Source organism: Diceros bicornis, chromosome 17 (assembly GCF_020826845.1).
Source record: "Diceros bicornis minor isolate mBicDic1 chromosome 17, mDicBic1.mat.cur, whole genome shotgun sequence".
NCBI lineage: Eukaryota > Metazoa > Chordata > Mammalia > Perissodactyla > Rhinocerotidae > Diceros > Diceros bicornis.
Window position 1 is genome coordinate 16129585 of NC_080756.1, and position 24550 is coordinate 16154134.

The 24550-nt window shown below is 40.7% G+C and overlaps 1 protein-coding gene across 3 annotated transcripts in view; it reads left to right on the top strand.

Annotated features, from left to right (window-relative positions):
* Positions 1-24088, top strand: part of CBX5 (chromobox 5) — a 33986-nt gene extending 9898 nt beyond the window's left edge. Inside the window, exons 1-5 of one of the 3 annotated variants that reach the window (XM_058558074.1) lie at positions 4055-4114; positions 5915-6094; positions 10327-10513; positions 13573-13673; positions 15588-24088. In XM_058558074.1, the coding sequence (XP_058414057.1) occupies positions 5958-6094; positions 10327-10513; positions 13573-13673; positions 15588-15738 (576 nt within the window). In that variant the 5' untranslated portion in view covers positions 4055-4114; positions 5915-5957 and the 3' untranslated portion in view covers positions 15739-24088. Of the gene's footprint in view, positions 1-4054; positions 4115-4196; positions 4356-5914; positions 6095-10326; positions 10514-13572; positions 13674-15587 lie in introns of those variants that run through there. The other 2 variants (XM_058558075.1, XM_058558073.1) reach the window with 2 other exon arrangements.
* The last annotated feature ends 462 nt before the right edge of the window (positions 24089-24550 follow it).

Here is a 24550-nt window from a genome sequence, read left to right on the forward strand (position 1 = left end):
CCGGACAGCTGTAATGTGCATTTCTATGCTGTGTTTTTGTTAGAATGCCACATGGCTAATACTTTGGAAATCATAAATCTAGTAGAAGAAAACATCTTTATAGAGGGTATTTTAGTTTTATGCTGTATGTGTTACAAACCTAAAACCATTGGTACATCTAGATTCATAAAGAGCAAAGAACATAGACCAGATTAAAATGGTTCTGTACGTTTAGTTTCTTTTCACCTGTTTTATTGCTACAATAGGGCTATAATATAGAGGATGCCGTAGCTGACAATTTAATCTTCACCTAAGCCACTAGCTTTCCCCAAGGGCTTTAGGGGAGAAATGGGAATTTCTCAAGCCTGGACAGACTGAAGTCACCCGTCAGTGCCATATTTAATACATGTGATAGGGAGCTTTGCATATGCCCTCACCCTTTCCTACTCTTTAGCCTGGCTTTCTTTCTGGAGGATTTGCCTTCTTAATGGGCTTATAGAATTTATATTGAAACTATGAAATCAAGAGAGAGCTCATTTTGACATTTGGTCTGCCTACCACCTCCAATAGTTCAGTGAGGCAACTTACCAATTGGTTTTCATTACTTTTTAAACAACACAAAGAAAGGTTAGAGAGAGATTTAGAATTGTTATATATATGCTTTCGCTCGTAAGTAGTGATGAAAATAAAATGTGCTACACCAAGATCTAAGAAAAGCCACCAAGACAGCTGGCAGTGAAAGTCGTAACTGGAGGGACAAGCAGAGCCTGAACCCGACAGAGCATACAGATACCAGAGACCCCGAGGGGTGGTTTTGTGATTCCGTGGTTCCAGAATTGATTGGTTAGTTCGAATAGCTAACTATTACATCTGTTGTTCTGGCTTGCTTCAGCTTTCTGTGATGCCCTCTCTAATTTCTGGGGACTGCCAGTTTTAGACATTTTCTTCTTTTACCTTTATAATGTGTGGGATTTTTTTGTCCCTCTCCTCTTTCTGTTTCACCTCCTCACCTCTTCCCTTATTTTTCTGGAAGATTCATCTGTTAAAGAAGTCTCCTGTCAGCGACTTGGAATGTGGGTTCTGACTGTGCCTGACCGCAGAGCTCTTTGATGTTTCTCCAAGGCTGACTTCTCACCAGATCCCTCGTTTAGGTGTTATTTCCCCAGCACTCAGAGGCCTATAAGGTGAATTTGCCTTGTATCTTTGATATGAAGAGTTGGTGGGATCTGCTCTTTTCTCGTGTCCTGATGGTCAATTAAATTGCCAGAATCTATCTATAGCTATTGATGCCTTTACCAGCGAGTTCCTGTGTATATTCGAGTTCCTGTGTATATTCAAGAAAGGGCTGGGACTGTTATGCCTGAAAGACTCTGGAAACTTGAGAATCTCCTTACCCCTTCCCATGGAGATTTCCATAAGGATAAGGTTGCACTCAGAGGCTCATCCTTCTCTTCCTCCGTCATGGTATCGGGATTCTACCTTAATCACTCCATCATCCTGCCAGCTGTGTCTCATTTCTCATATGGGAATGCTCCCTCCTCCCAAGCTCAGCGTGAACCACCAGTCTTGATGCTTTATCTGGTCCAGGCTCTAGCCCTTAAATTGTCCGTCTGACTTTGTGTTTCATTTGACCCTAATGTACTGGGTCGCACTGTCTAAAAGAGAATTATGTTCCTTCCAGTGTCTGAGTGCATTTCTCATTTCTTACTGCTGCTCCTGAGCAGATCTGTAACTTCAAGGTTAAGATAAGACACATTCCATCAGAACTATGTCGTCATCCTTGCCAGCTTCTGATCTGTGACTGTCCAGGAGATTTACAAGACAATTGCATGCCATTCTTTACAGAATATTATGGTTGGTCTCAGACTCCTGGCATCAGGCCCAATTTGATTTGTCAGCTGTTACAAAACCCATTTCCCAAAGAGAAAGGGACCTGAGCCGTGTGCCCTTTAGGCAGTTCTTAAAGAGTGGGAAAGAGGGAATTGATCTGACTCTTTATTTCCTAATGTTTTATTTTATTTTTTTTTTGCTGAGGAATATCTGTTGCCAGTCTTCCTTTTTTTGCTTGAGGAATATTGTCCCTGAGCTAACATCTGTGCCAGTCTTCCTCTATTTTATATGTGGGTTGCTGCCACAGCGTGGCTGACCAGTGGTGTAGGTCTTCGCCTGGGATCCGAACCCGCGAACCTGGGCTGCTGAAGGGGCACGCTCTGAGCCTAACCACTACACCTAACCACTACGCCTTGGGGCGGGCCCCCCTAATGTTTTAGGGAGAGGAGTGGGCACCAGAATATTTTTGTCCCTCTCCTCGTCGAATTTACTTTTTTTCCCTGAAACATTTCGCCAAAATGTTAGTGTTGCTGTCATTCTTTCCTGTCCTTTATCCCTTCACTGAATTAGTTTTTTCATTCTGCCATCTCCAGTGCTTTTCTGAGTTTTAAGAAGTAAGAGTAAGTATCTTACCCTTGAGAGAGAACGTACCTGTCTGTTCTCTGAAGGTTTATTAGTTTACCAGCGCCTAGTTAACAGACACTGCTCCTCCTTTATTGCTATCTAACATGCTGAGCTGCAGGAGTTACTGCCTGTGATACGGTTTAAGGGCTTAGGAATTTGGAAGGTCACATATTTCCTACTGCTGTTATATTTGGCCCTATAACATTTTTACAAAAGCTTCTCTTTGGGGGGACTTAACAGCTCTTTGGTTTCAATATAAACTCGCTCTTTCCCTAGGAGGTAGGCAGTGGGGATTTATTTGGACTGTTTTAATGATTCCAGGGTACGATCTAAAATTTATTCACTCAAGATCACACATGGCAAGTTAATCACAGAATCAGAACCCTGGTCTAATTCCTTTGGCGTTGTTTTCATATCCCTTAACTACAAGAAGTTTTTTAAAAAGTTAGGAAGAGTCAAAAAAGGCTGTTTTTACTGAGAGATTTCCTGATGGGTCCATTCAAAGTTGAGGAAATCCTCTGTAGTTGAAAAATGTCTGCTTTGCTCTCAATACTCTGTAGTTTCTTCTGTTTGATAACCAAAACAATCACCATTCTTGGTTTTTTCCTTGGTTGGGTTTTTTGCTTTTGATGGTCCCTTTTTCTTATTCTCCTGTGGCAGCAACCCCTGGCTCTAAAGACCCGTATCTATAAAGCAGAGCAGGATTTTGGCACTCTCTAAAATGTTCTTTAGAGCCAGGAGAAAGGAGAATTGATAGGATTGCAAGTCTTTAAGTGTCTCTTTATCTCAGTCCTTTTCTCAAGTATTAGGGATTATTGATACACAGAGTTTTAAATTATTATATATTAATGTTTCAAGTGGGTAGTAATTATTTAAAAAATTTGTTTTATAACATTACAAGAACAGCTAATGAGAAGTGGTGTAAATTTAACAGTAATGATGATGGCGGGACTGTTCTCCCTTCTCCCTTTTTAAACTACTTAAGGATTAAATTTTTTTTCTACCTGTAATTTCAGTTGAAAGGTTCTTTGGTAGTGCTTCAAGTCTCTGGGTTCTGTTTCCGTATCTAATAATCCCCCAAAGGAGGAAAGTTCTATAGTATCTTTGAAATACTTCCCTTCCCCCCTTTCCTGTTATCCCGCCTCCCCCCAGCAGTTTTAATTAACTGTCCAGTGACAGATGGTAGAAAAGGCCTTGTCTAAAGTGCTTCTGGTGGGCTGGATTAGGGGGTGGGTGGTTTGTACTGATCCTGTTGTAGAAGGACCTTGCTTTTCCCCTCCCCCTTCCAGTTGAGCTATAATCCTGTTAGATGATCTTAAAATGCTATTGATTAACTCCCAGTGCTCTTAGAGGAATAAGCACAAGTTTTGCACTTAAAACGCAAGAACCAATTCCCTTGAGCTCTGAATGCCTTAGCCTGGAAGCTAAGGGAGGTACCTTCCAACTTCTCCACCCAGTCTTCACTGAAAAAGAAAGTTAAGCCTTTTAACTTTTCCGTTTGCCTCTCCCCCTTTAGTCTAGTACTGCTGCCAGTTGCCATGGCAACGGACTGGGACAGCTGCGCAGTGGCGCCCAGGCAGCTGGGTGGGGGCGGGGGAGCTGCCAGCCCGCCAAGCCCCAGACCTGGGAGGGGAGGCCCCTCCTGTTAGCCCAGAGGGAAAGAAAGAACTGGGGCGATCCGGTAGGTAAAGGAGGGAACCCCCATTCATCTTCTACCTTTAGGGCTTCTCTTCTGCATGAAGGTATAAAGGGAGATTTTCCTCTTCCCTCCCTCAAACTGAAGAACACATATGTAAATCCTTGTTTTTCCTCGTGAGGCAGGGGAGGCCATAGCCACAATGCTTAACTGCATGCATCTAACCCAGGGCTGGTTTTAACCCCAGCGCTCTGACCTAAACTGCTCAACTCCCGGAAATTCCAAGGTGAGTGGGGGTGGGGGTGGGGTACTCTCCCTGGAATATGACATTTCCTGTCTCTGGTGAGGTCGGAGGCTGTTTTTATTTTAAATAAATCAGATTTTTTTTTCTTGAAGCTTAGGACTCTCTCCTAAATTCATGGAAAAATTATGTTGAAACCCCTTACCTACTTTCTTACCCCTACCCCCTTTTCCAAATAAAGTATTTTAATGAAAACTTAGTTTTATTACAGGGCAGTAATGGGTACAGACAGTTTTTTGGGTGGGCAGACCTATTGCTAGTAAGTTCTGGAGATGTGGTTTCCAACTATATATTCTTGGAATAATTCCTTAAATTTTGCTAATTTGAAGTAAATTGATAAATGCAACTTTTTATGCTGCTTGACTTAAATAAAATTCTGAGATTAGTAGTGGCCTTCCCTATTCCTGGGAGTGGTCTTCTGGTCACGATGGAAATATTTTAGAGAATGCTGAAAAAAATCTTTAAGGATTACAGCAAAATTAAAATGGAGTTCAGCTAAGAAAACAGTTCCTGCTACTCTATCATCCAGACTGTGGGCACCATTTAACATAGTTAAGGAAGAATTCTTAAAAATGATTATGGTAACAACAAGGTAGAAATTAAAAAAACTAGAATCTCTGCTGAGTACCCCCTGGTTGTGCATATTTCTGAGCTTAACTCAATTTCCATTTGTGTTGCCGTGCTTCAGCTTTCTTTGGGCCTATGAATGGTTCCTCTGTGTTTTGAGGCTTCATGTTGATGTGAGTCTGGGGCCAGACTACTTTTTCCTCCTCCTCTTCCTTTGGCCCAAAGTCAACTTCAGTTAAGAGGAGAGGTACCTCCTTAGCTATTTGGGTTAGTTGAACTTGGAGACGTGTGAACAATCCAATGGCTAATTTTGATTTTTAGGACTAAAAAAATTTTTTCTCCTCCTGGCCTCCCTCCCATCCCCAAATGAAAAAGGAGGCTTAGTGTGTTTGAGATGTCAGCCCTGCTTTTGTGAGCTGATGGATGCTCTGAAGGGCCAAGCTCAATTTGTTTAAGGGAAATGTAGCGAGTCACTGAAAATGTAGTGAAAGATGCCTGAGCAGGCCTTTTTTGTGCTTCTAAGAGACCGGTCAGGATGCTCAGAGCAGGGGAAAGTTACATTTTGGTGGCTTTTCTTTTTTCATTTTTATGAATAACCTTATTCACCTTGGAGGGAAAGGTTTTCCTTCTATCACAGTTCTTTTAACAGAAGGTTTTTCGACATTTCTCTTTGAATTCCTGGCTTTTAAACAGTTATGGAAGTCACCAGAAGTAACATACCACACTACTGGTCTTTTGGAATCTGAAATCAGAGGAGTTAGACAATTGTCTAATAATTTTGGTCTTGTTAGCTGAAGAGAAAGTTGAGGTTGGGAAAGTGGGGATTGACCTATTTTTAGATTAAATTCTTAGGACTCGTCTGTGGAATGCTTCCAGACCCAAGAGAAGAGTACATGGCCACTTTGTGTTATACCTGCCACATCCCAAAGTTTAACTCCTCACACGGATATTGACCATTTTGTCCTTCTCACTTGCAGGGAACCCGGTGGCCTTCGTCCTTCAGGTGGGACAGTGTGCGACATGGGAAAGAAAACCAAGCGGACAGCTGACAGTTCTTCTTCAGAGGATGAGGAGGAGTATGTTGTGGAGAAGGTGCTAGACAGGCGCGTGGTTAAGGGGCAAGTGGAATACCTACTGAAGTGGAAAGGTTTTTCTGAGTAAGTGCCTTCTCTTAGGCTTTAGGACTGCAGAGGTAGACACCTTTGGTTTACTTCTCCATGAACCATGGCTATCTTTGTTTTTTTCTTTCCCCACCTGCACTTCCTTCCTAAGAGTCAGAAGACACAGCAATAAACTATACTTGGAGCTGGTGTTCTAATAATAATGCTTTTGAGAGGCAGTAAGATGAATTGGTTAGGAATGTAGACTTGGGAGCTAGATTGCCTGGGTCCAGATTCTTGTTCCACAACTTATAATATAAGCTGGATGACCTTGGTTAGGTTCCTTAATCTTTTTTCCTCCTCAAAAATATAGAGATAAGAAATGGTACTTGTCATAGAGATGTTGGGTAGATGGTACAGAGCTTGATGCCTAAGCTCAGTGTAAGTATTAACAGTTGTTACTATTCTTTTGGATATAACTGAGCTAAAATAGATACATTTAAGCAGCAGCAGAAGTCATCCTTGATCCCATAGCCCATAGCTTTCCAAAATGGTCTTTGGATCTCAGAAGTGTCCTAGAACGAAGCACTCATCTTAATAAGAAACTTAAATCTGAAGGCCACATTTTTTCCCCCCAATATGTATTTGTAAAAATTTCAAATATACAGCTGAGGCAAAAGAAATTGAGTAAACACTCAGATAAACACTACCTAGTTTCTACAATTAACATTTTAATGTAATCTATCCATCTATCCCTGTATCCATTAATCTTTTTTTGTTTTTGTTTTTGGTGAGGAAGATTAGCCCTGAGGTAACATCTGCTGCCAATCCTCCTCTTTTTGCTGAGGAAGATTGGCCCTGAGCTAATGTCTGTGCCCATCTTCCTCTATTTTTTGTATGTGGGATGCCTGCCACAGCATGGCTTGATAAGTGGTGCGCAGGTCCACACCTGGGATCCGAACCCATGAACCCAGGGTCGCCGAAGAGGAGCGCTTGAACTCAACCACTATGCCACCAGGCCAGCCCCGCTCTATCTTTTCTTTAAAAAAAGACCTTAAAAACCCTCTTTTCAAGACAATGAGTTTTAAGAATGATACTGAAATGTTGACTAGAATGTCTGTTAGGCAGTAACTGGCTTTGTGCTGAAGTGCTGAAATAGATTATTTTTCCTCTGGAATGTATAGAACTAGACACATATTGAAGCATAGAAGAGGTAGTTTGAAAGGTGGAATACGTGAAGCTGTGTATTCATTAGGCATTTCTGATTAATTCTCTTCCTAGGATGCCTGATAACAACGAATGGATTTTTCAGAACCCCAGTGAACTGATAGGAACTGGTTTAGGCTCCTTAGAGTGGTGCTGTCCAATAGAAATATAATACAAGCCGCATATGTGATTTTAAATTTTATGGTGGCCACATTAAAGAAAAGTGAAATTAATTTAAATAATATATTTTATTTAACAGTATATCAAAATGCTGTTTCAACATTAATCAACATAAAAACTGATGGAAATCATGCTAAGTCTTCAGAATTTGATGTATACTTTAGATTTTATAGCACAGACTAGTCACATTTCAAGTGCTCACCAGCCACATGTGGCTAGTAGTTACCATATTGAATATCACAGCTTTAAAGTCAAGACTTAAATATACTAGAAGATTCAGTGTTTTGACAGTACCTTTGGACAAAGGTATGAATCAAGAGCCTTCAGAACATACTTAAGGTTATTTCATTACATGGATGAAAGTTTCTCATCTAGAGCACGTTGGTGTTTAGGTCAGACAGTTCATGCACTGCAGGATGCTCAGCATCACTAGCCCACAGAGCACTAAATGTGGGTAGCACAGCCATCAGAATATGCCCTCATATTTCTAAAGAGGAGTAGTATCACAGCATCCTCTGCACATGGGAACTGAGTTTGAGAGACCTTGAGAACTATGAAATAGGAATTTAAATGACACCTAAAGATTTTGCAGGTGTTTATTGGGCCTGTTGAATCACCACTGGAAATTCTTGGGCATTTAGAAGGTACTTGAAACTGTCTATAACTGCAGTTGAGCTGCTGGTACCTTACATAGATCAAAGAGGGAAAGACAAGGTTTGGGGTAGACAGATTAAGCATTTGTTCTTACTTTGTCGGAAATGCCCAGGATTTCATTAAAGACTAGGATAAATTTTGCCCCTTCAGCATTGTGTACAACGAAGTACCTACTGTTTGCTAGGCAGTGGTCAGATTCTATCTTGTGTTCTCTTTAATTCTCATAACGCCATTAGAGGTATTTTCAGTTTACAGATGAGGAAATTAGTGAAGTTATTTGCTGAAGATAACATGACTGGTAAGTGCTAGAACAAGGCTCCAATATGAGATTTCTTTGGCCCTAAAACCAAGACTTTTTAAATTATACCATGCTGTCTTTTGGGTGAAAATTGGTTGATGTAGAAACAGCAATACCAATATGGTAGGAAAAGGAATAATCCCGTTATAGGACTGGCTTTCAGTGCTATTAAAAGAGACTCCTACTCCCACACCTACTTACTTATGTTATAGTGTTGGCACACCTCTTGATTTTGGTGCCTTAATTTCTTCTGGGATAGTAAACCTTCTGGTCTGTGGATTTGGGGGAAGGTTACTGTATGAGGTTTTTGTGGGTTTTTTTTTTTTTTTTTTTTTTTGCTGAAAGGAGCTATGAAGGAGAGGCTTTTCCAGTTTTAGCTCAAAATGATTTAGAAATAAATTTTTTCTCATTCTTAAGCTCGTTTTACAGAAAGTTAAGTCTAGAGTAAATATCTCAGATTTTTCCATCATTCTGCTTCTTGAGTCAAGTTATTATGGCATGTGTTCAAACCATTCCTGTCTAAAGATACCTTATTTTAAAAACAAAACCAATAAAATACTTAATTTGGATAGTGTATACATTAAGAACTTTTTTCCCAAGTCAATGAAGGGATTGTAGATACTCCTTCTATGATATATTTACAGATGTATCTTAATATAAACTAGTCCTTACTATATAAATCAAAAGAACCTCTGCCAGTGGCCAGGAGCGAAGACAATACCTGCTCTAGTTTTTCCCATGTTTTCTTGCTTTGATTCTATAAGCTTATGATGTAGTTGGTTTAGTTCTAAAACCCATGTCAGGAATACAGAGAATGACTTTGTGAGTACCAACTATTTGCTTTCTTCATAATAGGACTCCCTTGATCCAAGTTTAATTAGACCCAATTATTTAGTTTGGGTTTGGGTTTTTTTTTTTTTTTTGCTTATTGTAAAAATGTATTTGATTACCTAGTGACTGTAGACTTGAATCCAGGGCATTGAATTAATGCACTCTAAGTCCCACTTCTGAGTCTTCTCCTTCTTATGGTTTTGCCTATATTCTAATGATTTAAGCCCTTACTCTCAAATAAGTCTTAATTGAGCCCTTACTTAATGCCTTTTTTCTAAATGACTATTTTCAATCCCCCAAAATTTTGTTGACATTTCTTCAAAATAAAAGTAGCATATTTAAGACAGTGTAAACTGGGGGTGCATTATTTAAACTGGGGGTGCATTATTTATTAGATTGTCCTCTCTTCAGGATTTGCATAAATGATTCTATGTCTGAAATCACATTCTTTTGCCACTTATAAAGCAGAATGCATATTTGAGTTTTTAACAGCTTTATTGAGGTATAATTTACCTCGTAAATTCATTGAAAATGGACAATTGAATGATTTTTAGTTAATTATTATAGAGTTGTGCAGCCATCACCACACTCCAGTTTTAGAACATTTCCATAACCACCCAAAATTTCCTTGAGCCCATTTGTAGTTAATCCCAAGCCCCAGCCCTAGGGAACGACTGATCTGCTAAATTTGTATTTCCTAGACATTTTGTATAAATAGAAATAGAATCAGACAATCTATAGCCTTTTGCATCTGGTTTCTTTCATTTAGTATAATGTTTTTGAGGTTCTTCCATGTTGAAGCAGGTACTAATTAGTACTGTGATTGTTTTTGTTGCCGAATAGTATTCTATTGTATGGATATACCACATTTCGTTTGTCCATTCACCAGTTGATTTGAATTGTTTTCTGTATTTGGCTGTTGAAATGCTGCTATAAATAATTGTAAGTTTTTTTGTGGATATAGTTTTTCATTTCTCTTGGATAAATTTCTAGGATCAAATTTTTTATCTCCTTTAAGCATAGGGTTTCTTTCCTTTTTGCCTACTTGTCTTCTTTAAAATAAGGCATTGGATTTTATTTTTCTCCTCATTTTCCTTTTTTCTCCATTCTTCGTGCCCAGGGAGCACAATACTTGGGAACCTGAGAAAAATTTGGATTGCCCTGAGCTAATTTCTGAGTTTATGAAAAAGTATAAGAAGATGAAGGAGGGTGAAAATAACAAACCCAGGGAGAAGTCAGAAAGTAACAAGAGGAAATCCAATTTCTCGAACAGTGCTGATGATATCAAATCCAAAAAAAAGAGAGAGGTAAGCTTCCTTTCCCCTTTTTCCCACAAACTATTCTTTTGCGGCCGCCGCCCCACCTCCCCCACACCAAAAAAGCCTTATTTTGGTTATTTCTGTTCTAAGGATGGCCTGCAAGGTAAATTGTTGAACAAAAGAGCTTCTAGGGAGGTATGTTGATTAACTACAGCTCCCCCTCCTGGCTGCGTGAGAAATGTAATATGTGTACGTCCACTGAATTGTGCTGAATTAAATCACTGTAAAACATTCAGCTACTCTCTGCCTTCTCCATGAATAGACGGCTAAGTTATCTTAAGGAGGGAAGGTCTTTGTTGAATTTTTTAAGGATAGAAAAGGGCTTTAAAATGTTTACCACTTCAGTTCCTTTTTTCTTTTGTTCCAAAGATAGTACTTACTTCCAAGCCATTATATTTTTTCTTTTTTTAATTGAGATGAAATTCACTAACATATAATTAACCATTTTAAAGTGTACAGTTCAGTGGCATGTATATTCTCTTTTGATCCTATTATTTCTATATACTGCAAATAAGAAATTAATTTTCGTCTTCCTTTTGAATCTTTTTATTATTCTATTTTGAAAGTGTATTTATGAAATTTTGGGTTGATTTGGTTGCTTTAATCCTTCTGATCTTCAGCTCTCAAGTAACTAGCCTAAGCACTGTTATTGCCTCTCTCTTTTTTCATCTGTATCTTTTCTATCTGTACACACATACACATACCCCACCCACTAGCTTCCACTCCTTTTATTTATTTCAAGGTTGTGAAGCCTTTTGTGGTGAAGGATGTATCATACCCTTAAAGTTTAATAAAATAAAAGCATAAGTCCGCTTCTGAATCTTATAGCATCACTGCCATAAGCATCCCTATTTATCTTCATTCTACATGGATACCCATTTTTCTAGAGCATTAGTTCTCAGCCCTGGCTGCACATTAGAAGCACTGGGGGAAGGGAGGGTCTTTAAAAAACGTCCAGTGCCCAAGATGCACCACAGACCAGTTAAATTCAAATTTCTGTGGTTTGGCCCTAGGCATCAGTATTTTATAAAGACTTACACAAGTGATTCCATAGGAGGGAAAATAGAAGACCAGCTTTCCAAAAAGAAGTGAAATAAAAGTGAAAGACTGGCGGCTGCAAGTGAAAGTAGACTCTGAGTTTGTGTCTGTCTCCTTATTTGTTTCACTGATTAATTTTATTTGTTACAACCTGCTTTTTAAAACTACCCTATTCTGGTGAGGTGTGTATATTATTATGATATACTGTATTGATAAAGAATTTGAGAATGCCTTCCCTTCTCTAAGGAGCTAAGACATGGTTCCTTCTTGCTTTTTTTTTTTTTACTTAGTCCTTTGTATCCTGGCTTTTGTCATTTGATTCATTTTCTAGCTAAGTAAAGAGACCAAAAAACAACACAGCATAAGACTTCTGACTAGCCATTCATGACTATACTGTATATTTCCTCAACCTAAGGTTTCTGTCCTTTTAAAAAGGAGCAGTCTGGCATAGAGCCATTGGCCAGTGCAGAGAGTTCGTTCCCAGGCTAGGTTCTGATGCTGCCGACCTTGAAAACAACCCCCACACGATGTCCCTTACATTGTAATGTTCACCTGGGGCCCCTGACAGCATTCTCAGCAGTGCTGGCGGCTGTCAGGTAGGCAGCTGGGAAGATAGGTGATTGTATGTTTTCAAGGTACAGGAGGGGATTGAGTTTCTTTCTTTAGATCACTGTAGAAGAAATTTGTTAGTCGACATTATGCCTGATTTAAGATTACTGCCTGTGTGATGATTTTAGCATTTTCCTCACCTCGGCTCCTTTTCAGCAGCTGGAACATTTTTCTTCCCTTCCCTCCCTATGTGGCAAACTGTTTTCAGCCGCCGGCTATGATTTATGACTCAGTTCTTGCGCCAGCATTCCAGCTGTGAGCAGCTGTGGGCACATCTGGGAACCTCCTCCTCTTAAGCACCCCCAAAAGAGGCTGTGTTTTTGAGTCAGTATCTCCCCTGATCCATACATGGAATTTCCTTCCCAATGTGGGTTCTGGTATCTTTAGGGACCACCTGGACCCTGAATGCTTTGTATTTCTTGGAGGAAAGCAAGATGAATGTCAGATCAAAGAGATTTTATTATGAAAATCGGACATCAGAGATTTAGTTCATTTGGGCAGTCTTTCTAAATTTTTTTTATGTGTTGCTGCTAGATAAGCTTGCTTTATCTTCTATAATAAGATTTTTTAAATTACCTAGTTTGTATAAAATTTTTCCATTTTGCTCTCACCAGTGCCATCACACCTGAACCAGACTGTGAGCTCCTTGTCTAGATGGCATGATTGCATTTTGACCAAGTTTGAATAATCCCCTAAAGAATTATCCGTTTGTTTGTTTTAAATCACTGTCCAGGTCTGCCCTCGAATGCTACTTACTGCCTCGTGCACATCAGGAGGGATGGGCACAGACCAGGGCCTCTTCCCCAAGTGCGTGGGTTCTGTGGGATGTGAGCTCTGGAAGAATGCTGTAGTTTATGGTAGTGCCTTGAATCCTTCTTACCTCCATTCTTTCATCAATGTAAATGACATGTGAAAAGAAGGATTAAAAATATTGGTCAGTGTCAAGGTAAACTAAGAGTCTAAAAAAATAAAGATTGAGGGGTGGTGTATTTAAAGTTTATAAAATGAAAGAAAGGGATTAGTTTGGCTAAACATGGACTTGTTATCTTGGAAGCAACAACTTAGGGCTATTGAATTTATAATATTAAGGAGATTAGATTAGAGGAGTTCCTAGATGTTGACTCCAGAATATCTTAAGGGATATTAAAGAATTGTAGGGGCCGCTCCTAATCTTTTGAAGGAATGCTGGAAGGACAACTGCATCTTGCAAAAAGATCTCTTGGCATTACGGTCACTGGCTGACCCAGTATTGTATTTCTTAAGTTCTAAGAATTTTATGAATTGGTGACAAAAATGGTATCAGGTCATATTAACGTAGGTTGTGCTTTGTTGAGCTGAGAAACCAGGAGGTTTTTTACTCTTTCTCCAAGCTGTAACCTTTCTTCATCTTCTATTTATAGCAGAGCAATGATATCGCTCGGGGCTTTGAGAGAGGACTGGAACCAGAAAAGATCATTGGGGCGACAGATTCCTGTGGTGATTTAATGTTCCTAATGAAATGGTGAGAGAGATTGGGCCTCACTCTACTATTGTGTTTCTTTCCCAGTGACTTGAATTTGTATGGAAGATAGGGAGGGAAGCCTGAGTATTCCCCAAGAAGAATTTTGCTTGTCAAGGATCTTTAACTGATACCAGCTGTCAGTATCAAATGGGAATTACGGTTCAGAATGGTTTTAAGACATTCTCAGGCTTTGGTATTAAAGCCAAATTATAGATATATTAGCCCACATACCAGAAGAAGGTAGATTTGAGGTAGGAAACATATAAACATGACCTAACCATTTATTTACACGGTTCTGAATCATTTACCGTCAGACCGTGAGCCTGTGGCCGTGGGATAGGAGTTGAGTGAGGCTTTCTGCCGTCACTGAGGACCAAGACCACTGAATAATGTCTAAAAGGGAAAAATAATCTCAGCAAAAAGCATTAAGAATCATAGTGGCCAAAGCACAAGTTATTTCATCCGGTAGAGGGAATGGCTCTTAGAGGAAAGTGTAGTTACTTCCCCTCAATTTGGTTTCTTAAAGACAGGGTGATTTATGGTGTGGCCCTCACTACCTCTCTGTTTCCAAGTGTTCTGGGCTTGTGATTTAAGTTGGGTCTCTAAATAGAGGGTTCGTGCTACAGTGCCACTAAAGAAGCTAATTACCTTAAAAGTTGTATAATCAAAAGGTTTAATATTTTATCTGATCGAAATTTTGCTAGTAAATTACCCAGAAGCCTATATTTGAAGAATCACTGTATTCTGTCAGAAGTGTGGAGGTGTATTGACTGCTTTTCCCACTCAGCCGTATGTGTACTTATGATTTATGTTCACATGTTAACTAGCTCTTTCCACCACAGTCCAAATATGAGTATCTGCTCTAAGCTGTGTCTTTTCCCCTCTTCTTCTCACCCATAATATTTACCTCTGTGAATTGAACATCTCAGTTTTCTAGAAAAGGGGGTAGTTGTTTTTGCTCACATCTCAGTGGAATTTTGATTTAAAATATTTTTTTTCTTGGTTTGGAATCCTGATTAAGGAACTCCCTAGATTTTTTTTTTTTTTTTTTGCCCAGAAAGATTTGCCCTGAGTCTAACATCTGTTGCCAATCTTTCCCCACCCTCCACAGAGTCTAAGTACATAGTTGTATATCCTAATTGTGTGTCCTTCTACTTCTTCTGTATGAGCTGCTGCCACAGCGTGGCAACTGACAGACGAGTAGTGTAGTTCTGCAACCGGGAACCCAACCCAGGCTGCTGAAGCAGTGTTGCACTGAACTTTAACCGCTAGACCATCAGGGCTGGCTCTAGATTTTTTGTTATACAGGTAGTAGAGCCTGTGTGACTTGGATAATTGAAATTTGTAGCTAATCCCTACATTTAGTTTTAGTGATTAGATTTTACATTCTCCCTTACTCTCCCTTTTATAAGTTCTGTTGCTGATGTACATTTCTGTTTTCTCATTGTTCCAATCTCCAGTTCTGACCAAAAGGATAATGAGTGTTTAAAAGGCCACAAGATATGAGGAGGGTTAGGACCCTTTGGCTTAGATGATCTAGAAACTGGATTGATTAGTTTATGCATAATCAATAGGGCTGAATGTAGGTTTGATTGTGTGTTCACTCACCTGCTCATACAAACAAATAAAAATTATAGGAGCAGAATTTATATAATGTAATTATCAGCCTTTTGATTAATCCTATGTTTTCCATCTAAATTCTAGCTGAAGACTTCTGTTTCTATCTGATGTAGTAGTTAAGTGATATTCACTAATCATTCATTTACTTAAATTTTTCCTTGAAAATATTGAACTGTTAGGGTCCTTTTCACCAGGAAATCAAGTCAGCTAAATCCTTAATGACATAAACCTATGCTTGGACAGACTCTCACTCTTACTTCCTCTCCTTCTAAGTCTCGTATTCTTTCTCTCCAGGAAAGACACAGATGAAGCTGACCTGGTTCTTGCAAAAGAAGCTAATGTAAAATGTCCACAGATTGTGATAGCCTTTTATGAAGAGAGACTGACGTGGCACGCATATCCTGAGGATGCGGAAAACAAAGAGAAAGAAACAGCAAAGAGCTAAAGGAGGGGGTGGTGTCTGTCATTTCTCTTTGTACATAATACATTTACCTCCCTGCCTCCTCTCCCTTCTATCCACCCCCTTCTATCCTAAACACATCCATAAAAAATGTGCTTATCACTGTGCTCCACAGGAGAAATGTTGATATTGGTTCTCTTGTAACATAACTGATGGTCTGATTCATGATAAGTGTCTCTCTGTGAAGACCAGGCATTTACATACTGTGTGTTATTCCTACAATTTTTTTCCTTTGCCCTGATCTCTTCCTTCTGCTCCCCTGTGACCTCAAGATGAGTTTTAACTTTTTAATCACCTTAGAGTCTTGATCTTTTCAGGGTTGGTCGCTTTTTAGATTGGGGGGTTTTGTTACAATGGTGATGAATTTAGGTTTCTTGCTTTGGTTCTTAGAACATGTTGATGACCACCTAGGCTTTTTGTTTTGAGATGTTGGGATGGAAAAGATGTTGCCCATCTTTTTAAAAAGCCAATAGCAACTGCCTACCTGTTGGGGCTTTCCCAGCGTCATTCAGCTCTACCCAGGAGAATATAGGGTTCCTAGTGTGGTCTTCTGGGCCACCCTCTGTTGTTCATCCTCACCCAACCTCCCAGAATAGCTCCATCCTTTGGAGGACTTGAAATTTTACATTCAAATTTGTCAAGGCACTTCTTTTAGCCCCAGGACTTTTGGCCTTGTTTCTTAGCAATCCCTGATTCTGCTTCTGCAAGGTGGTGTATCTGTCATAAAATGACAAGATAATTAACTGTGGAGATTTTTAGCTATTGGTACATGAGGATGATGGGGTAGGGTACAGTTGTCTTTATTATCACATATGGCATATATGTATTATCTCCTTCCACCCCTCGCATTTGGATTATATATTCATGTAGGTGTGTGATTGCCTGGTGCTTGCTTGTGCCAAGGTGCTAGGCACCCTCCAACCCTGCCAACTTTTGTGGCCTCCCAAAGCATTCCTGTTACCAAAGAGGCTTCAAACCTGACTCTCACTTCTCAGTGGACCCAAGTTTCCCCTCCTGTGCCATTATTTTCAGTGGGGAATTCTTGGAGGGGAGCCATTGGCCACGATATCAATTATGATAGTCACAATATCATAAATATTCACAGCGTTTATAGTCATAAATTTCCTGCTTTGTTGACTCCTGGATTTGCCACCAAGAGTCCCCAAAGTGTTAACGTGCTTTCTTTTTTCCACCCTCAAACTCTTACTTGTATCTTATTTTTAAAAATGCGTTTCTATGGAAGACTATCACTTCAGAGAGTGACAAACCCTGGCATTAGTGTGTTGACACAACCTTCTCTCCCTACTCAGCAAAATATTTCCCTGTTGGCTTCCTCCTGCCTTGCCATTATATTGAGAGATTATTTTTCTGATCATATCCTTCTGCCTTTGTCCCCCAAGAAATGCCCTGCTTCTCTTGACCCTTTTCGTCTTGTAGTTGAGGGAGGCTAGAGAATCAAGACTAAAAGTAAGGAAATAGCAGGGGTTTGAGCATCCTTGTCCCAGCCCAAAGCTGAGGAAATAAGAATAAATGCTTAAAATCGCCTTAACTCTAGAGTTCACCAGCCATTGAGGTTTTTTTTGTTGTTGCTTTTGATTTTTAAAACATATAGCTGTCTGGCCAGGAGCGTTCAACCATTTCTGGATTATTCAGAGTAATGAGGGGAGTGGATAGATTGCTGCAGTTCACAGATGAGCCGAATAACATGCAAATCATATGCCCATTCATAGCATTTGTTAACATTGCTTCCCTGCTCAGCTGCTGATTGAATTCTGTGGGCTTGTATAAATTATGTCAAAAATTATACTGCACAGTTGAGAAGACAGCTGTTGCTGCAGTGACATGACAGACTGGAACAATGAAGCTTTTGGTTTAAGTCATCCAGGAAAATCCTTCTGAATGGTAATGTGTTTGGGTGAGAACTCATAATCCATACCTCAAGTGGGTAGGAGTTTTATCTCCATCTTCTTTTACTCTCTGAAGGAATTAAAGGCCTAGATCAAGTGCTAGTTAATTGACAGTTGTTAGTACTTAATCTGATGGGTATCTAAAAGAAAGAAAGGGTGGTCAGGAAACAAATTTGTCATATAAGTAACCAAGGATATCAATTAGGGTAGACAAGAATAGGACAGAAGTAGACCATAGCCCCTGAGGAGGTGATCTGGGCTCTCACTTTGCAGGTAGAGAAAATGACAGCTTCTCCAAGTAGCCACTGTGTGTCTCCCAGGAGCAGTGGGCATGTAAACTACAGTGACCATATTTTTAAAGCCAGAATCTAGCATGTGAACGAAGAACACAACGGAATTATTTTGTACTGAGATTGGTCCTGAGAAACTTGGGATACGTGGTGGTTGTGGTTATGGGTAATATTTAAGACATTCATCAAAATGTGATTTTCTTTTAACAAAATAAGCCCAGTATCATCGACTACTCATTACCCCATTAATACCTTGCTCTTTGCTTCATTCCTCTTTTCTGTACACGGTTTATTGAATCATGGTCTTGTACGGAGTGCCACCGAAACAACTTTTGTTCTCTCCCTGCCTATCCACAGCTTCTTCTCTAGGAATGGAGGGAGCCGGAGGCCAGTACTGCTTTCAGACCTCAGCAGAAAGGAAACCAGATGCCAGCCTTTGCCTCCGGCATTTGTTAGTGCTGAGTAGCTGTCCTGGCCCTTGGAGAATTGCAGCCTCAAACAGAAACCTGTTTTCATGGGGCTTTCTCCTCTCAGAAGAGTTAGTAGCCAGAGGCTAAGTAAGCACTTTTAAACATCTAGGTCTCAGGTGCTCAAAGTCTATTTTTCCTGTCTTTGGTCTTCTTTCAAAACATCTTTTCTAATGCTGAATTTCTCCTGGTGATCAGCATTCAAGGATCTCCCTTTCCACAGAGTGTAGCAGAGCTTTGTCCAGCAGTCTGCCAAGGTCATCGTAGCTGCTTTTCTGAGCCCTGGGCTGGGCATATGCCTTCACGTTAAGATCAGCTGTTAGGAATGTCAGCCCTGATGGAAGCACCCTTTTTTAATCTGGGGAGAGCCGTATCATTTTTCCTGCTGCAATCCAGGGTTGTCTACACAAGGGAACATTTGGACCTGTGGTGCTCCTTAGCACTCAGAAGGCTACGTGGTCCTTGGCTGTCTCCCAGCCATAGCTTTATACTATGTGTTGTTGATGAAAAGTTGGTCCTGTTCCTGTAGCTTGGGCAGTTAGGTTATTCTTAACTCTTCTCATTTCTGTTCTGTAGCCACCCTGCAATCCATTTTCCTTGTATTCAAGCCAAATTGTAGGGCCTTGGGGAAGGTGCTTGGGATTTTCATCATGTGATTTTGTTGGATCTGTGTTTAGGCCAGCTCACCTAAGGTATAGGGAGGCATCAGAGGGATCTGTGGGCTGGGGAGCAATTGTCTTTGCCCTTAGGGTTCAAATTTGAGGGCCTAAAATACTACTTTGCAATGACATGCGAACCCCAGGAAGGGCCGTGTCATTAGGTTTAAAATGTGGCAATTGTTTCTCTCAAATTAGGTCAAAGGAAAAGCTCATTTTGCAGCCATGATTCCATCCTTTTGGTTTAGATTTTTAGAGTAAAAATTATAGTGTTGAAGTCTCTACCTTTGTAATCAGACCACCAAGCAAGCATACCTGTGGCAAGGCAGAGAGGAAAGGTCTGGACCCAGTGTATTCCAGTTTCATCCTGGCTTTACCACTAATCATAAAAGTTATGTTTTCGAAAATAGAGATGTTACCAGCCTTGTGCCCAAGAGCATATGCTCAGAATTGGGTGCCCCCCACCTAATTAATAGTGGTGGATTTGTAGTGAGCCATCCATATTTCAGCCACATTAGTGTACACAACATTTCATTCAATAAACATTTTTTGGCCCTGGGGATACAGAGTTCAAAAAGATGCAGTCTCTGACCTCAACTTTCATACTGGTGTGGGATGATCCGTTAATAGTTCAGTGTAATAAATGCTGTAAATGGGTATACATTTTTGATTTGGAGGCAGAGGCAACTGGTTGGTATAGTTCATGGCGCTAAAGTAGGAAGGTGCTGGTTGGTTCATCTGTGGAAAAGGCCTATATGACCTGGAATGAATGGAGCTAACTAGCTGTAGATAGAACACAACAAAGGCTTGTTTTATTCCAGGAAATAAAGATAACTGAAGGTTAGAAATGCTATTTCTGAGCGAGAAAACAGGTGAGTGGGGATTGAGAACCCCTGATTTGAATCCCTGTTTTAGGCTCTTTGCCAAAGTATTTAATGGTCTGGTTAATCCTTGCTTGTGGGAAGTATTAAGTGTGTTGCAGATCCAGTTGTGTGTTGCTACATTATTGTGAGTTCTGTAACATTGATTCCTCATGGACATTTTATGACAGTTGCTCACACCTTTTTCAGTTTCTCATCTCTTTTGGAAGAGTTAACATGACTGGCTTGAAGCCTAAAACAGGGACATACTTTCCAGTGATAAATTTGCTAAAAAGAAGGTTTGGGCACATCTGTTAACACCTGGGCATCTATTCTGGGCAATGTAGTTTTATTCAACACTGCAAGATGGTAATTTCTAAGCAGACACTTGTGTCAATTATGTGGAAACCTCTCTCTCGGAAATGCACATCCCCTGGAGTTTCTGCTTGAGTCAGTCTAGGGAGGTCTAGGGCGAGGCCTAGCCTTGTTGGGAAACAGTCTGACCTTAAGAAATTTCTTAGTTCTGACCCACATAACCACAAGAAAAAGATACTTTTCTCTGCCTGGATAATTGAGAGCTGACTAGCTTTGAAAGTCAGAATTCCCAGGAATTAGAGTAACTGTTCTGGAAAATTAAAGTGTGAAGGTTCTTTGGCCAGCTTCATAAAAACAATTCTAGTTTCTTTTTGCTTGCGCTGGATTTCTTGAATTTTAAACTACCTCATATTCTCTTTTTAGAGTTACTTCATCTTGTCATTGCCACTTTAACATCACGCCTGATTTGGTTGTTTCCTAAGATGGAATTTTTCCTATTCGTTGACAGCATGTTCTCTTGCCTTTTCGTCCTGATCCTCATTTCACCTAACATCATCTCGTCTTGCTCCTCTGTCAGAGAAATGTTTTAAAATAGTTTAAAATTTTGGTTTGTGGGAAGAAAGTGATCCTCCAGTGCTGTTTGTCTCTGAGGTCAGTAAGAGAAGGAGTTAAAACAAGTTGGTGGGGGAGGGGACAGAAACCACACTGGAGGCACCCACAAGGGAAGAGCCATTAATTAAGTCAATTTCAAAGTCAACTGATTGTGATCATTAATGTCACAATAGATCAAAACCTAATTATCACAGCCTAGGTAAGAGCCATCAGTATTAATCGGAAAATCTAATAGGAAACTATTATCAAGAAATTAGGCCAAATTGAATGCAATGAACTTTTTATCTTGTCATTCTCTCTCTCTTTTTTTTTTTTGTGGTGTCCCCTGGCATTGGCAGGTGTGACCCTCACGGTTGATCCAGGCCCCGGTGGCCAGTTCATCACACTTTTTGAGAAATTCCAACACAGACTGAACCTGGCTGTCATTGCTGCTTTCATCAGCCTTGAACTTTCTCATCACCTGGAGTTGTTCAGTGTGATCAGCAATCAATGGAAAAGTTCTATAACATTTATATTTAGGTCTTGGAATGGTTGGTCCTTCCTGGAACTGGAGTGTCCCTGGTGTGCTGATAAATCATTCTTTGAGCTCCCAATGTATGTAGAATCCTGCTGCTCTGGCTCCTGCGAGTGGGTACGGAGGAAAGGAGGGGCTTCCTGCCTGGAGATTGAGAACATAGAGTTGAGTCATGTTAAGGCACTTTTAAGGTTCAGTCAGTCATTTGCAGTTTCCAATAGCTTTATGATTTGACTGTAAACCAGGGCTGGCTGTGGGTGTAGGTTTTTCCCCCTAGTTTTAGGATAAGGGTTATAATGATTTTCACCAGAATCCAGTGTAAATCCAAAGGACGGGAAGAAGTGTTTTTTCTTTTGTTAAGGAGTTATGCCTCTGGCAAGAGGAAAAAATATTACAAGTGTTATGACTAATTATGGAGAACATTTCATCCCCTCTCCCTGAATGGAAAGGTAGGGTCACCATTTATGTTCTTCATCTTCAACTGTGTGGAGATGCTGCAACTCCTGAAGTTGGGCTGAGGGAGGAAGGTTGGGAAGGTGCTGCCCTCTGAGGGTTGTGGGAGGGAAAGGAAGCAGCAGGAGGGTGTTCCGTGGGCCGGGATTCCTGTGCTTCTAGCTTAGCCTGTAGAGAATGTTGCCACTGCTCTGGCCGGTGTTGGCCTTTCCCCACCAACCTTGCAGCTCAGAGCACTACCCAGACCACCCCTGGGAAACGGTTCTTATCTTCCTGCTTGAGTGTGGTCTTGTGTCATTCTGGATTTTAGGAATTTGGATTACTCAGTATAGAACTTTGGGAAATTGGTGTGTCTTGGTCCTTCACCTCTTAGGATAAAGTGAATGTTTCTTTATGAAAGAATCATGCCCTTAATGTTTAAAGCGTAATTTTATTTTCAAAACATCCGTTAACACATGACTTTCAGAAGCAGTTTGTTTCTCCAAGTTCCTCGCTAGATAAAGAATAGGCCCTCAATTAATCCTTATTGGTTGATTGAGTTCATCTAGTTTGCAGAGTGAAGTGTACCTGCTGACTTCCCTTTGCTCCCAGGTGCACTCTAAGAAGTCATATGCTCTAGAGAGTGGAACAAGAACTGAGTGGGTGCTGACTATGTGTGCCAACCTCCTCAATGGATTCATAATGGCTGACCTTGGGCAAGTCGCTCCTTTCAATGCCTCAGTTCCCCATCTGTCAAATGGGGGTAATAATACTGACCTACCTCACAGGGGTGTTGTGAGGCATTATAAATCACAGTTGATAGAATACTTTAGGGTCCTCGACGGAGGATGCCTTGAGCTGAAGTCTAGGCCCGACATAGGCTTTAGTCCTTGCTAAGGTGTCCCAAGATTGGAACTACTTAGTGACCTCGGCAAGTTCTCTGCCCCCCACCCCTCATCAAAGCTGCTAGTTCAGATGTTGACAGTGTTTTCGTGAATGTTGGAGTCTTAATAGTGCAGATGTAGGATGTTATGGAGGAAGGCACTTAGTATTTTCTATGTCTTGCATCCACAAAGAGAGGCTGTTTCAAACCCAAGAGCATTGAATTAGGAAATCATGAGGCAGGGATGCTACTGCTTGTTTCTCTGCAGGTTGGGAATTAAGGTCCCATGCCCCATGGGCTTGGAACAGACTGAGGCTGTCTCAGGAGCAAAGCAGACACAGTGGGTTTGATTTATATAGTTGCTTGTCGCTCCCCGAACTGATCCCTGGACATCTAGGTCACTGCACCGCTTCGTGATATCTGTCCCCGAGCCTCTGCCTCCCGTAGGAACCAGCTGGTTCAGTAAACATAACCACTTCCTCCATCCCCCACCAGAAAAGAGCCACGTTGGAAATTTTTTTTTTTTTTCCTAGAGATAGGTTGAACACTCAGAATTGGGCATCGGTACTCCTCAAAGCTTCATCCAATTCACTGTATTCAGCATCTGTCATCTCTTTCTCAGTGTCCACAGTCTGAACCTGACTTTGACCTTTTTTCACTCTCGTTTGGGAAAACTTTGGACACTATTTCTATTTGCCCAAGTGTGGGCTCAAGAGCCTTACTCTCCATCTCAGTTTAGGGACTCAGCCAGCTTCCCTTCCCAATAGGGCTCTTTCTCTTTTCCTCTCCTTGGCCCTAGATGTGTAACCCATGAAAAAGCACAAGGTCCTGGCCCCTTGCTGTGGTCACATTCCGGTTTTCCGTGTTTTGTGGACTCGGCTCTTCTGTTCACCCAGCACTGGCGGCACCAGGAGGTTCTGTGGAGTCCCGGAGGATGGAGAGCACAGTCTGACATCTGCCAAGTAGCCAGGAGTTGACTCGCCCATGGCCTCCCCACCCCTTCCCACAGGATGGGATCTAGAGACTCCAGAGGCTGGGTTTTTTTCAGCACTCTGTACCATCCTGAGTAAAACAAATCACACTTTGTAGCCAGATTTCTGAATGGAAAAATGGGAAATTGAGTTCTCTATGGACATTTTCGGTTTGTGGGGGAGTTTTGGTTGTATTTCTTGGTTCTATTTCAGCCAAACATGTCTGCTTTTGATTTTTTTATTTTTTAGGATAAGTGATATATATATATGTTCGCCTTTTAAATGTAAATGTTTAAAGTAGGCAGTTTATGTGTTTCCACAACTGACATCCAGTGCAGACCTCATTCTCTCCCCCTCCTCCACTCCCCTCTTTTCCCTCTTTTCATATTCTTGTATTGGTTCTAATAAACGGTTGCTTTTCAAATATGGATCATGAGTGGTGGTTTAAAGATCTGGGTCTTACACCGCCTCCTTAAATCGGGCCCTGGAAGGTCAGCCAGTAGTCACATATGCCTTTCTGAAAGAGCAGCGAGGCTTGGAGAACGAGGGCTTTTTTCTAAGGATTGTTGGTCTCTGACTTGCTGCAAATAGCCACAGGGTGGCGCAACTCTGAGGCAGTAAGAGAATCTATCCTGTTCCCTATTCTGTTCCCTTAATCCAGACTGTGTGCCTTCCTGGCCTCCATGCTCGTTTCTGCTGCCAGTGGCTCAGAGAATAAATATTAGCCTTCAGGGCCCACTAGAAAAGTCAGCTCCTGGTTATTAGAATTTGGGGAAAATCACATTGACAATCCAAATCAGGTTTGGAAATCTCAGTTATGCGAGTTTGTAAATATGATTATTTTACTATCTTTCTGATTTGCTTCACAAATACCAAAGAAACTGTCTTCT